At 34.0% G+C, this 13,716-nt stretch overlaps 6 protein-coding genes across 6 annotated transcripts; 3 read left to right on the top strand and 3 right to left on the bottom strand.

Moving 5' to 3' along the window:
• Positions 1-612: 612 nt before the first annotated feature.
• MET31 (Met31p) lies at positions 613-1,419 on the top strand (the record flags this gene model as incomplete). The annotated part of the gene is made up of 2 exons (XM_019181324.1): positions 613-879; positions 1,120-1,419. The coding sequence occupies 2 exons, from the start codon at positions 613-615 to the stop codon at positions 1,417-1,419; spliced, it is 567 nt and encodes a 188-aa protein (XP_019042076.1).
• Positions 1,420-1,663: 244 nt separating this feature from the next.
• WICANDRAFT_88973 (uncharacterized protein) lies at positions 1,664-2,806 on the bottom strand. Its single transcript, XM_019186172.1, has one exon. The coding sequence runs from the start codon at positions 2,351-2,353 to the stop codon at positions 1,778-1,780; it is 576 nt and encodes a 191-aa protein (XP_019042075.1). The 5' UTR covers positions 2,354-2,806; the 3' UTR covers positions 1,664-1,777.
• A 147-nt stretch (positions 2,807-2,953) lies between these two features.
• On the top strand, positions 2,954-4,693 carry WICANDRAFT_103589 (GATA-type transcription factor). The gene has a single exon (XM_019180384.1). The coding sequence runs from the start codon at positions 3,164-3,166 to the stop codon at positions 4,235-4,237; it is 1,074 nt and encodes a 357-aa protein (XP_019042074.1). The 5' UTR covers positions 2,954-3,163; the 3' UTR covers positions 4,238-4,693.
• A 729-nt stretch (positions 4,694-5,422) lies between these two features.
• SVL3 (Svl3p) lies at positions 5,423-7,969 on the bottom strand (the record flags this gene model as incomplete). Its single annotated transcript, XM_019184490.1, has 1 exon — positions 5,423-7,969. The coding sequence occupies one exon, from the start codon at positions 7,967-7,969 to the stop codon at positions 5,423-5,425; it is 2,547 nt and encodes an 848-aa protein (XP_019042073.1).
• A 1,207-nt stretch (positions 7,970-9,176) lies between these two features.
• On the bottom strand, positions 9,177-10,644 carry WICANDRAFT_99190 (uncharacterized protein; the record flags this gene model as incomplete). The annotated part of the gene is made up of 2 exons (XM_019186683.1): positions 10,235-10,644; positions 9,177-10,204 (listed from the first exon to the last, which is right to left on the bottom strand). Exons 1-2 carry the CDS (start codon positions 10,281-10,283, stop codon positions 9,177-9,179), a joined length of 1,077 nt encoding a protein of 358 aa, XP_019042072.1. The 5' UTR covers positions 10,284-10,644.
• Positions 10,645-12,093: 1,449 nt separating this feature from the next.
• On the top strand, positions 12,094-13,674 carry GUA1 (GMP synthase (glutamine-hydrolyzing); the record flags this gene model as incomplete). The annotated part of the gene is made up of 1 exon (XM_019181359.1): positions 12,094-13,674. The coding sequence occupies one exon, from the start codon at positions 12,094-12,096 to the stop codon at positions 13,672-13,674; it is 1,581 nt and encodes a 526-aa protein (XP_019042071.1).
• Positions 13,675-13,716: the final 42 nt, after the last annotated feature.

Here is a 13,716-nt window from a genome sequence, read left to right as displayed (position 1 = left end):
TGGTACAACAAGGGACTGAAAATCAACCAGGAACAAATTCCTTTAATAACAGATTAAGGATCCACAATTATTTCCATTGTTTTTTCTCAAGAGTCAAGACCCAGTTATTTGAAAGAAACACTTCATCTTTTATACCCAAACACATACGCTGTTGAATAACGTGATTTTATTACGTTTTGGAAATCGTGGCGTATTGGGCTGCAAGACTATAGTCAAGAAGTGAATCAAAAGCCTTTCAAAAATAAAGACAAGTGCGGGCTTTCTCAAGGTTTTATTATTTGGTGATTTCTAGGGATATTTGTCAATTTCTATAAGGTGTGGAGTCAAGGGAAGCAAAAGCGTTGGACATAAACATCGTAAGTAAGTATATGATCTTTAATGATGGGATGAAAAACACTCTTTCTATTGTTGATTTGGTTTTGATCTAAATGAAGGGGATGGAAAGATGACTGAATCAGAATATGATAGTGATCAGTATTTGACACCTCAAGAGAGCTATGAGCAAAATGGTTGGTGTTTTTTAATCCTAAAAATCAAACTACTAGAACTATACTAACACTTCTTTCTTTAGAAATCAATCATTTGGTTAGTTCAATTTTAAATAGACTGAAAATGTCATCAAATCACATAGCATCCATAAATAACCTGATAAATAATGATCAGGAAGATGAAGATAGGAAATTTCTTCGAGCAGCTGCTGAAGCTATAGTTGCAACATCAATGAATAATGAAATAGATCCAACGATACTAGAATTATTGAGAAGGATCCAATATGCAAATGCTCCAAATTCAACCACATCACCTTTAGCAACAACTACAACAACAACACCGAATATATCTTCAAATCCATTGGAACCAAGAACAACAAATACACCAAATGTGAATTTCTTGGATACAACATCAAATTTGAACCCAGCCAAAAACTCACATCATTTCCCAACGTTCAACCTAGACTATTTTGAAAACCTAGCTAATGAACAACAACAAAAGAGAGAATCAACCACAAATTCAACACATTTACACTCTTCATTAGAACCGCCATTACCACCAGTATCAGCCTCATCATCATCATGGTCAATAACGAATTCGCAACAACAAACACCAACGCCAAATTCCCAGGATTCCACAACACCACCTTCTGCAAAGAATATTAATGGACATGAACCAAAACCGTTCATTTGCAATGATTGTTCATTATCATTCAGAAGATCATCAGATTTGAGAAGGCATCAAAGAGCCCATTTACCCATATTACCACATATTTGTAGAATGTGTGGGAAGGGTTTTGCAAGAAAAGATGCGTTGAAAAGACATAGTGATACGTTGACTTGTAAAAGAAATAGAGAGAAGTTGTTGAGTAGTGGTGGGGATGTTGAAAGTATATTGGCTGAGGCGAAGAAACAAGGGCATGATGTGTGATATGGTAGTATTTAATTCTTAAGAAGGGGCTTTAAATGTTTGAAACATTGATGTGAAGTTGGTGAAATTTATGAGGTGATGAAATGTATATTCCTACAAATTTATAGATAGTTAATTTTTGGTTTGGTAAGATTCATAATCATTTGTACATTAAGTTCATATATATATTCGTTGATCACTTTTTTTTTGGTAGACCTAAATAAAAAGGTGTATTTCTGGAAGTGAATGAATGGGAAGGGATGGGAAAACCAGAGCAGTGGATGGTAGGTATCATTCGAGACTTGAACCTGTTCAAGTAACGAGTTCAATGAATTCTCATGTAGCTGAATACATGTTATTGTCTCTTGACGACATTCACTCAAATGACATCAAACTTGGAATAAACTAATGATTTCATATGATCATTTAATTCTAACAATTCATCTTCAGTTATAATCATTTCATCATGATCAAGATTTATATGATTTTTCAATAATGTTAAATTTTCCAAAGATAACCCTGTAATTTGAGACCAATTTTTGGAATCAACACCCATGATTTTGATTAAGCAACCAATGATGATTTGCTTTATTGATAAAACAATTGTTTGATTCTTGTTTAAATACCTAATCATTATGATTAATAGTTTTTGAAATTGTTGCAATGATAAGTTTGTTCTTTTGAATAATAATAACACAAATTGACACATATTTTGCATACTTGAAGCATGTAATTTATTTTGATAATTTGTGATCAAATAATTGAAAGAATGATTTATCAAAAACTTGAAAATTAAACTTTTTTCATAATTTGTAATTTGAAGATTTGTTGTAAAATCATATGAATAATTTAGTAAATCATTTCGACCAGCACCAAAAGGAGATTGATCATATAAAGGAGAGTTATTGTTTAAAGGAGAATTCATTGTAGAGTGGTCAGAATAGACAACAGACATTCTTGGTACATCAAAAACACAACTAGAGGCAGAGGAGTGAAATTATAATGGTTGATGGTGGGTATAATGGTGGGTATATTTATCCCTTAGATCTCTTCAGAGATTATGATAGGGGAAAGGAAATATAAATAAATTGAAAGCAAAAATGCTTTATATGGGTGTTGTTCTAGGTTGAGCTAGCTTGAGAGGACTGAGAAGACGATGTTGAGTATCTGGTAGTATTGCTTAGTTATTGTTGTAGAGAAGGTGAATATTTGTTTCTGTTTTCTTTTGTTTCTTCTCGAGGACTGTTACAAAGTTACGTAAGACTTAGTCTATTATGGCACCAAATGCCGTTCCTGTGCAAGGAACAATTGAGAAAGTCCAACGGCTGTGCAGAGAATGGTTCCCGGTGAGCATGTTGTGTTAATTGGTATGAGGTTATATTAATTATATAGTGTATTGTAATATCTGTTCTTTATCTCAATCTTGACTTTATCCACTCTGATTATTCTACACTTTTTTGACATGTTTATTCATTTTCAAATGACTCATGAAAAAAAAAAAAAAGGACTTTTGAAAGGGCCACTCCCCGAATTATGTAATAATCAGTATGATCTTACCTAATACATCACCTGACCAGTCACGAGATACATTATTACCCGATTAGGTATATCCCATTACAGCCCCTCAATAACAATTTCCCAGTGTTGCACGCGCCCAAAAATGACTGACTTGAAGATTGGAGAGCTCTATCAATTGATCCAAAATACAACCAAGGATTAAACGAAGATACAACTCTAGAAGACACAAGACATCATCACCATCACCATGGACTTTGATAACGATCTGTCCTTGTTCATCAACAACATATACAACAAGCCCCAACAGCAACAGGCTCCGTCCTTGCCAAAGACGAGTAACAATACCAAGTTAGCTGCCCTACAACACGAATCTACAACAAATAACTCAATATTCAAAATGTACAACAAACCAGAATTCAAATCTTTACCAAATAACGAGCGTGTTAAAAACTTAACTTGGAGACTAAACTCATTAAATGAAGCATCTAAAACCAAATCAGCTAAAAGAAGAACCAAATCTGCATCTGCATCATCAAATTCAAAAATAATGAAACCAACTCCACAACAACCAACAAAGAAAAAACAAAATTCTTTACCAAAGATAGATCCAATAGGTGATGATTTTGATTACGTTGCTCACATCAAGAAAACATCACAAGAAGAATATTACCCAAATTTACCACCATCATCAATAAACAATAATACCAATAATAATTTTAAACATAATTCTTCAAATTCTTCAACTTCATCAACAACTAATTCAAATTCATCATTATTAACATCTTCATTAACTTCATTATCCACAACTTCCTCATCCCATTCCACAATAACTGCTCAAACTAATCTAATTGAACCAAATTCAAAATTAATAAGTTGTACAAATTGTAATACAAACACAACACCATTATGGAGAAGATCAAGTAATGGAGATGTCTTGTGTAATGCCTGTGGGTTATTTTATAAATTACACGGTGTCATAAGACCTGTTAAACAGAAGCAGCAACAACAACAGCAACAAGAGCCTCAACAATATAAAACACCAATAACAAACCCATCAATCTCTTCACAAATACCAACAACAATAAGTTCAATGTCATCAATGGATACTGCAATGTCTAATGATTTCATAAATATGGATCAATTACAATCAATGATTGATTTGAAAAGTTTGGATGAATTAGAATATCAAGATAGTTTTAATTTCAACAATAAACCATCTCAACAACCATCTCAACAATCTAATCAATTTGGAAATGATCATTTAACCAATTTTATGCAAAATTATGATCAGGATTATGATTGGTTGAAACTTGGACTATGAAAACAGCTAGAATAAGTCTTCAATGTTTTTGGATATATTGAATATCATTATGTGTTTATGAATTAAATTGGATAAGTTATAACATGATTGTAATAAATACATTCAATATGTAGCCATTATCGTATGTAGTTTTCACAGCTTCAGCCACATGGGAATCTTTGAGTTTATATACGTCGATTGCCATGCCAATATTTGCTCATCGGTACTCTTTGAACATAGAGAGCTACAAAGGGAAAGTCAAAGAGTCAACATTCAATGACATTTATGTCATCAAAGTTTTCTTTGTTCTGATGAGGCACTTGTATGTACCTGATAAGCTTATAAAGTGGGTGAATGATCTCAATTTGGGAAAGAATTGAGATAACAACTTTTCTCGACATCATCGTATTCAAATCTTCTCGGCAGAATGAACTAGAATAGACAACGACAACATGATTGGAAGGTTACAAGGATGAAAGAAGCGAGAAATGAACGAGAAACAATCGTGAATGTCACTTACGGTCATTTGTGCCAGTAGCCAATATAATTTGACTCAAGAGTCAAAGTTGTTGAAAGTTCGAAGTGTGACTAAACCTTTAGGCCTTTAGCGATCGATTAACAGAATCAGAACTATGGTGCATAATCATTCCAAATACCAGGGAAGTACAGGCACAATCATATTCAACCAGTCAAGTCCAAACGGATAATATTCTTCATTATGATCGCCAAACTTTTTCATCACCATCTTAAGTATCATCACCATCATCTTTTTTCATGATCGCGATTTACTCAATCTAGTAATTCAACGCTGAACCGACATGGTACTTGAATTTGGATGAAGAAGGTATAGCGAAGAAGGTATAATATATACACGTGTAATGAACAATGATCCGGCAGTTAATACAGATGTATAGGTTCTCAGTTATAACTACATTTGGTCACAATAGGTTCGATGGAGCTGTAGTCAAAGTAAAAGCAAATATTGTATTACTGTCATCAACTAAAGGGTGAATAAACACTACAATTCTTGATACTCATTTCATAAACTTTGATATACTTTACAATTAATAATTTAAAATATACATATTGAGAATTGAACCTTTTAAAAACAATCATATAAATTATTGTCCACTAATGTTTCAATTGACTATACCCACAAATAATTTTTTTTCCCTCTTGATACTTTCTCTATCATCATCATACAATTCACTTCTTTCTAAATAATCCCTTCTTTTTCTTTTTCTTCTCATCACCTTCTTTATTTGCACTTCCTATAATACCTAATGGTTTAGCATTATCATCAACTATTGGTTGAGATGTATTAGCTAATTGATTCAATTCATTTGATGAATTAGAATTTGAATTAGAATTTGAATATGGATTTTCTTGTGGAATCGTTGGTGATGTGAATGCCTTTGTTGGATTTGGTCTATATGGTTGTTGAGATTGTGATGGAGCTGAAGGTATTTGTTGTTGAGGAGGAACAGGCTGTTGTTGAGGAGGAACAGGCTGTTGTTGAGGTATTATACCATTTGTTGATTGAGATGGATAATGATTTCTCATTGGTCTATTATTCAAATTATTTTGCATTGGAATACCATAATTATCATCAACTAATCCAGGTGTGACTAATGGGAAACTTGATTTTCTATTCTTTCTTGAAGTTTTCTTAAATTGTGGATTTGTAAACATTTCATTTGAATCTAATACTGGCATTGTAGAAACACGACGAGGTTGTGGAGGTCCTTGTTGTTGTTGCGGTTGTTGATATAAACCACCTCCACCATTTGGTAATCCATTAGTTAGTTGAGATGTTTGTAATGGTTGTAATCCATTAGGTCCTGGAATAACTTGACTTCTTGAGCTATTTTGAACTGAATATAATGGTGAAGGATGATGTAACCCAGCTGATGATCCACCACTACCATTATGTCCACTTTGTTGATGATATGGTGTTTGAAACTGTGGTGGTTGTGGTACTCCTTGTTGTTGTTGCTGAGGATATCTATTAAATTGGGATAATTTCTTATTTAATTCCATTTCCTTTGAATATAAAAGTTGTTCCTTTTTCTGTAATTCCAATTCTTTAGAAGATAATTGTGGAATAACATGTGGTGGTTGTAAGCCGTTACCATTGGTAGTAGCTGATCCATTAACATTACCGTTTGGTAAATTTGGTGGAGCTTGTTGAGGTAATTGAGGCTCATTATTTTGCTTTATTGGGGATTCCATGGAAGCACTGATTAATGCAGCATCTGTTAAATCGCGTAAATCTGGGGTACCTTCAATAGAATGTTTGAAATTGTTGTCAATTGGTGATTGTTCCGGTGGAATTGATCTATCATTTGGTTCTTGCTGCTGTTGCAGATGCTGTTGTTGTTGTTGTTGTTGTTGTTGTTGTTGTTGTTGTTGTTGTTGGGCTAAAGCTCTAGCTTGAATTTGTTTTGATTTAGCCATTTGTTGCTGAAGTTGCTGTTGCAATTGTTGATTTTGAGCCTTCAGTGATTCCACATTATTAACTAATTGACTAAATTGAGACTCTCTATCTATATTTTTTTGTTGAACCAGATTCAATTCTTTTAATTTTGAATTCATATTATTCAATTCATCATCTTTAATAGTTAATTTTTCAGTTAAAAACTGATTTGATTTCAATAGATTCTTTAATTTTGAATCATCAGATCTTTTGAAGAAAATTGAATGATCACCAGATTGGTTAAATTTATCAAATTGACAAATTGTTGCATATAAAAATTCCAAATATGGAGTCTTGATACCATAATCATCAGCTAATAAAATTGGTTGTAATAATAACATATCAATATCTAAACTGTTTTTATGGAAAAAGTTGAAAAAGAAACTTGGTGATTGTAAATACTTAACAGAATCATCCTCTGGTTGTCCATTATTTGAGTATAAATCACACCATCTTTTGAACAAATTAGATTCATTATCATAACCAACTGGTAACTTACAACCCATAGTCTTAGCCACTGTAATCAATTCTGTAACTAATCCACTTAATAAAGGTTTTGCCAATATTTGATTTGATAAATTTTCAGGTTTTGATTCTTCAAAAAGAATTAATAATGGATTGAAACAAATTTTTGGGATTGCTAACTTCCATTGTTCAGTTAAAAATTCTAAATAAGTGTTTTTAATTGTTAATTTGTAATCATTTGAAGATGCTGATTGGAAAATCTTGGAAATTGAAATTAATTTTGATAAAGTAGTTGATTGATATTTAGAATTATTTGTATTTGATTCTCCAATTATGATTTCAGGGGTTAATGCAGTATCATTGATAAAATATTGATTTTGATCTAATTTACGAATATCTAGTGTTGATAAGATTGAAAAAATTGAACTTGATGAACTTGAAGGTAAGCAATTTTTCAAAAAAGGTTCTAAATTGACAAACCCGGTGGATTCTATAAGAATGACTGAATTTGGGTTTAAAAATGGTGATAAATTTGAAGACAAGTTTGAAATATCTTGTAAAGATTTTGATGATAAAAACACAATATCAAATTTAGTTTGTAAAGACAATTTACTGAAATCAGAATATATCACATCTGGATTGAAAACACTTGATGAACCATGACTTTTTGTAATGACAATTTGATTATCAGGGTTGATTTCATCGTTCAACAAATGGATCTTAAAATCACCAGTCTTGTTCAACTTCCATGAATAATAGACAAGATTAGGGTTGGCACCAACTGTCAATACATTTAAACGACTATTGCTCATCTTGAACTATGATAGTCTAAAGCGAATGAATAATAACAATAACAAAGGTTTTGAGAAAACCAATCTTTTGAATATGAGCAACTATTAATAACTTTTCCAAACAATCTCTTCTAATGGATCAGAAATAACCTTTTGTAACAAAAGTACCGAGCTTTCAAGATTCGAATCTAATGACTGGGAGATTGGAAAGAACACCTAATTGTGACACCACCACGAAACTGCTCTGGATATGCCTAGCTGGGAACCTGGGGGACTGGTTATATAATCTTTTGGCAACCGCTGTGTTGAGTGAAACAGTTGAAGTTGTTGATGTTGATTATTGTCCAGAATTTCGAGATGGTTGTTTCAATTTCAACTTGATGTTTTTTTTTTTTTTTTTTTTTGGGATTTTTTTGTTCCTGTCTCGAACTAAATTTTTTTTATGGTTTGGTGAGGAACTGAGATCTGAGGACACCAGAGTTTGAGAGCCAGATCCAGGCTGAATTTCGAGTTAAACAAAGAGCTGATTGTTCTGAGATCTCTTGGTTTTAATATGGCTTGTCCATGGGCTTTTTGTGAGTTCTCTCTGTGTATTTTCTAGCTCTTGATCCTTGAGTCACGGAACCGGCAATATTGGAACAAGCTATGCTGTCAAATCGCCAGTGCAGAGCTACGCGGAATATGGGCCAGCGCCTTAGCCGAGCGCTAGGCAGAAGAATACGACACACCTAGGCAGAGCTCTCCCTGGGAGCTGGACACAACTCCATGAGAGCACCGAGGTCCGAGGAAGCTAGGCTCAGGAATCAAGATTGCGATTCGGGGCTGTACCTTTGCTGAGATCAACAGGCACAAAACTAGAGCCCTGTACAAGTGCCTAAAATGGAGACGTAGATCAGCCAAAGCTGGCAGGTGTACAAAGTCGATGTAATTAGAAGAGAATATTCATACTTTAGCTTTACTATATACGTTTCTCTTGTTGATTGTTTCTTGTATAATTCTTGGTTTCTTTCCAAGACCTAAGCGAGGCACCGAATGTTGTTGTCGATTAAAAATAGATTTTTCAAGGACTCTACATGAGATCTGCCAAACGTATAAGTGTCATTAAATCACATAACTAGTCTAAAAGAATCTATGAAAAGGGACGTAACGATCAACTTGAAAATAAATATTGTTGATAGAGTGAGTAGGTATCGAATTAGGAAATGTAAATTGAAGGAAATGATTTGATTTAACCACCATAGACCGAGCTGAATGAAGTTTTGATTTGATCCATACTGTAACCAGCATGTAAACATAATTGTAACAAAATTCTAGCCTTTTGAGGATTCAAGAACCCTGAAGCAATACCGTACTCTGGAGCATCATCTTTTGGAACTGAACCATCCATAGTTCTTCTTGAATGAACAATTGGAATGTTGTACTTCTTGACTATCTCTTCATTAACAGCTTCACCACTATTAGTCCATGAACCAGCACCTGAACCTGCTAAAACAATACCTTTAGCACCCAAGTTCTCCACAGCGTGTTGAATCAATAATGGGTTTAAGCCTTGGTATGAGTATAAAATAATAACTTCTGGAATTTCAGAAGCATCTGTAACATTTGAAATATCAAAATATTGATAACCTTCAGGTCTTGCAGGTGGATAATAGTATTCAATGTCATTATTTATAAAAGTACCCAAATATCCTTGTTCAGTAGCTTTGAATGTATCTAATGTATTTGCATTAGTCTTTGTGGTCCAGAATCCAGAAGCAATACGATCATTTAATGTGATCAAAGTACCACGACCTTGTGATTTATCACTAGCTGCAATTGAAACAGCTTGATACAAGTTCATTGAACCATCAGCTGAAGTTGCAGTGGAAGGTCTCATAGCACCGGCAATACAAATTGGTTTTGGTGAATCAATAGTTAAATCTAAAAAGAAGGCGGTCTCCTCCATTGTATCAGTACCGTGTGTAACAACAGCACCATTATATTCATCACTTTGTAAAGTTTCACTAATATTATGATGTAATGGAATTAAATGTGTATAGTTTAATGAATTCGAACCAATGTTTGAAATTTGAGCATAATCTAGATTGGCAACCTCTTTTAAAGCTGGAACTGCATCGATTAAATCATCAACTGTTAACCCAACTGAATAACCTGCTGTAGTTGCTGATGTGGAACCTTTTGACGCAATTGTACCACCTGTACCAAAGATTCTAACGGTTGGTAATGATGAGTTTTTTTCATCTCTAGTATATAGCTCTAGGGGAGTTGGAGCTGTAGATACATAACTGATTAATGAAAGGGCAACTGTGGTTAATAGAGTCTTTGAAAAATGCATTGTTGAAAAATTGATTGATGTTGTTTAGTGAAAAGTATTTGAAAAAGAAAAGGAAACATCGTCCCCTTTATATACTATTCATTGATAGATGCCAATTTGCTAACCACTAAAGTCATTATCTCAGGAGTTGCCTTATACAAAGTTTCTGAGGTCAACCACATCAGGTTTCACCCCCATGCCTGTATAATCTATCCCATGATCGTCAAATCATAATTCATAGAACAACTAAGTAGATGCAAGTAATTTAGCTGTTCGAGGATATTACCAAAAACGGGCTAATCAATTGCCTGATAATGAGGTCTGGGACTTTCCTCCGTTCAAAGCTGGATTTCTATGGTTCGGTGATGACTCTGATAGGAATGCAGAATTATCCAGAGTTCAATGGTTGTAGATTTTTCGCAGATAACGAAAAAATTTCAATTTCCGACCGTTGAGAAGCTTGATTATTCCGTTGGTTTAGATTTATACCAAGAAGGTTAACTATGTCAAGGATTTAAGGCTTTTGTAGGTAAAGTAAGATAGCCAACTACAATTACAAACTGCCGTGAACTAACCACCAGATCCTTTATAAATCCAGCGAAATTGGGTGGAATATAGTGCACCTAGTCTTGCAATAAATCCGATCAAATGCCTATGATTGGAGGGTCCCTTATCGTACAGCTTTAGACCCCATTTTAGAAGGTGCTCCGAAATAACGAGTTGTACGTTGTACGGATCATATAGCGTACGAAAGTACATCAAATTTTTTTTGGCTGTCACGTTGAGCATTCTGTTTCGGAGTCTTCCCAAATGAGTTCAAAATATTGGTAATTAATTGCATGAATGATGTTGAGTTGAATTTAGTTATTTCAACTTTCTTCAGCTCTTCAAATCTCTCAAAGGTAATAGCATTGGTTGAAACCTCTAGAGAGTATCAACTAGTTTGTGTGCAAACATTGACTATTGGATATGTGCTGGATAATTTGAGAGCTTGAGACGCTCAGGGTCCTGATTAATGTCTGTTACAATGAAAATGAGAATCCACAAGTCACAAGGGTTCATATGATTTGAACTTAAAGAAACAACTATGAGCCAATTCACAAGGGTGATCTTGAAGCACTTCTTTGTCTTTTCATTTCTGCCTAGATTAACAACCACTGCCTCTTGAATCGGACTTGACAACTTGTAACTTTTAATCAATCAACCCTAAAATCACAATCAACATTTCGCGACACTAAAAATCGCGAATTTTGAAAACTCTCGATTTTTCGAAGGTTGAAAAAAAATTTCAAAATGGTTTGAACTTTTGTTCCTTTTCTCTTCTAATTAACCATTCACACATTCATAAGGCGTCACTTGAAGAACTTTCTCAATTCTCCAGGTTCGATGCCCTATGAGCCAGGACCATACGCTGGTGGGTTCCGTCCTCACCCTATGGACCTGTTTGGCTATTGTGATGTGTGATAGAGAGAGCTTGAGAGGATGTATCTCCGTTTGCAAAGAGACCAAAAGTCGAGGAACCAAACGGTCATAAATTCCTTTAACATTTCAATAGTCAACATACCTAACTATCAATTCAATATTATACTTGTGCACCTAAATCTTTGTAGCTTTTCATTTAACCGTTAACTATTAAACTTGCCTACGGCTGACCCGCGGGCCCAGCGAAGTCATCGCGAAGGGTAACTTTCGTGGAAAAAAAAAATTAAAGTAATAAAAAGAAAATTTTATAAACTATTCAAAATTATGACTTACTACTTTATTTACTTGGTGAATCACTCATCCTTAGGTTCTTAACAAGGTCTTATTAAGTCGAACTTCAATTCACACAATGTCTGAACCAGTTGCTCCAGTTTCAAGTGTCTTCGAAACCATTTTGGTTTTAGATTTTGGTTCTCAATATTCACATCTTATCACACGTCGTCTTCGTGAATTTAATATCTATGCTGAAATGTTACCATGTACTCAAAAAATCTCAGAATTAAACTGGAAACCAAAAGGTGTTATCTTATCAGGTGGTCCTTACTCCGTTTATGCTGAAGATGCTCCACATGTTGACCATGAAATCTTTAAATTAGGTGTCCCAATTTTAGGTATATGTTATGGTATGCAAGAATTAGCTTGGATTAATGGTAAAGGTGTTGCTAGAGGTGAAAAACGTGAATATGGTCCAGCTACTTTAAACGTTGTTGATGCTTCATCTCCATTATTCAAAGATGTTGACCATTCAAAAGTTTGGATGTCTCATGGTGATAAATTAAATGGTTTACCAAGTGGTTATAAAGTTATTGCAACTTCTGATAACTCCCCATACTGTGGTGTTGCTCATGAAACTGAACAAATCTATGGTATTCAATTCCATCCAGAAGTTACTCATTCTGAAAAAGGTAAAATCTTGTTGAAAAATTTTGCTGTTGATATCTGTAAAGCTAAACAAAACTGGACTATGGAAAATTTCATCGAAACTGAAATTAACAGAATTAGAACTTTAGTTGGACCAGATGCTGAAGTTATCGGTGCTGTTTCAGGTGGTGTTGATTCTACCGTTGCTGCTAAATTAATGACCGAAGCTATTGGTGATCGTTTCCATGCTATTATGGTTGATAATGGTGTTTTAAGATTAAATGAAGCTAAAACTGTTAAAGAAACTTTAACAAAAGGTTTAGGTATCAACTTAACTGTTGTTGATGCTTCTGATGAATTTTTAGATAAATTAGCTGGTGTCACTGATCCAGAAAAGAAACGTAAAATCATTGGTAACACTTTTATTCACGTTTTTGAAAGAGTTGCTGCTGAAATCAAACCAAAGAATGGTAAAGAAATTGAATTCTTATTACAAGGTACTTTATACCCAGATGTTATTGAATCCATTTCATTCAAAGGACCATCACAAACTATTAAAACTCATCATAACGTTGGTGGTTTATTAGAAAACATGAAGTTGAAATTGATTGAGCCATTGAGAGAATTATTCAAAGATGAAGTTCGTCATTTAGGTGAATTGTTAGGAATTCCGCATGATTTAGTTTGGAGACATCCTTTCCCAGGTCCAGGTATTGCTATTAGAGTTTTAGGTGAAGTTACCAGATCTCAAGTTGAAATTGCAAGAAAAGCTGATCATATTTATATTGAAGAAATCAAAAAAGCTGGTTTATACAAAAACATTTCTCAAGCTTTTGCATGTTTGTTACCTGTTAAATCTGTTGGTGTTATGGGTGATCAACGTACTTATGAACAAGTTATTGCTTTAAGAGCCATTGAAACCACTGATTTCATGACTGCTGATTGGTACTGTTTCGATGCTTCATTCTTGAAGAAAGTCAGTTCAAGAATTGTTAATGAAGTTGATGGTGTTGCTCGTGTTACTTATGATATCACTTCAAAACCACCAGCTACTGTTGAATGGGAATAAGAAATTTCCTTAATTTTATATGTCTTTTAAAAATATAATTAA

Source organism: Wickerhamomyces anomalus (assembly GCF_001661255.1).
Source record: "Wickerhamomyces anomalus NRRL Y-366-8 unplaced genomic scaffold WICANscaffold_1, whole genome shotgun sequence".
NCBI lineage: Eukaryota > Fungi > Ascomycota > Saccharomycetes > Phaffomycetales > Wickerhamomycetaceae > Hansenula > Hansenula anomala.
The sequence above is the reverse complement of the archived record's forward strand: the minus strand, read 5'-3'. Positions and strand labels throughout refer to the sequence as shown.

Bases quoted from the DNA above. Each gene is read 5' to 3' on its own strand.
- WICANDRAFT_88973 (XM_019186172.1), bottom strand. From the start codon at position 2,353: ATGTCTGTTGTCTATTCTGACCACTCTACAATGAATTCTCCTTTAAAC.
- WICANDRAFT_103589 (XM_019180384.1), top strand. From the start codon at position 3,164: ATGGACTTTGATAACGATCTGTCCTTGTTCATCAACAACATATACAAC.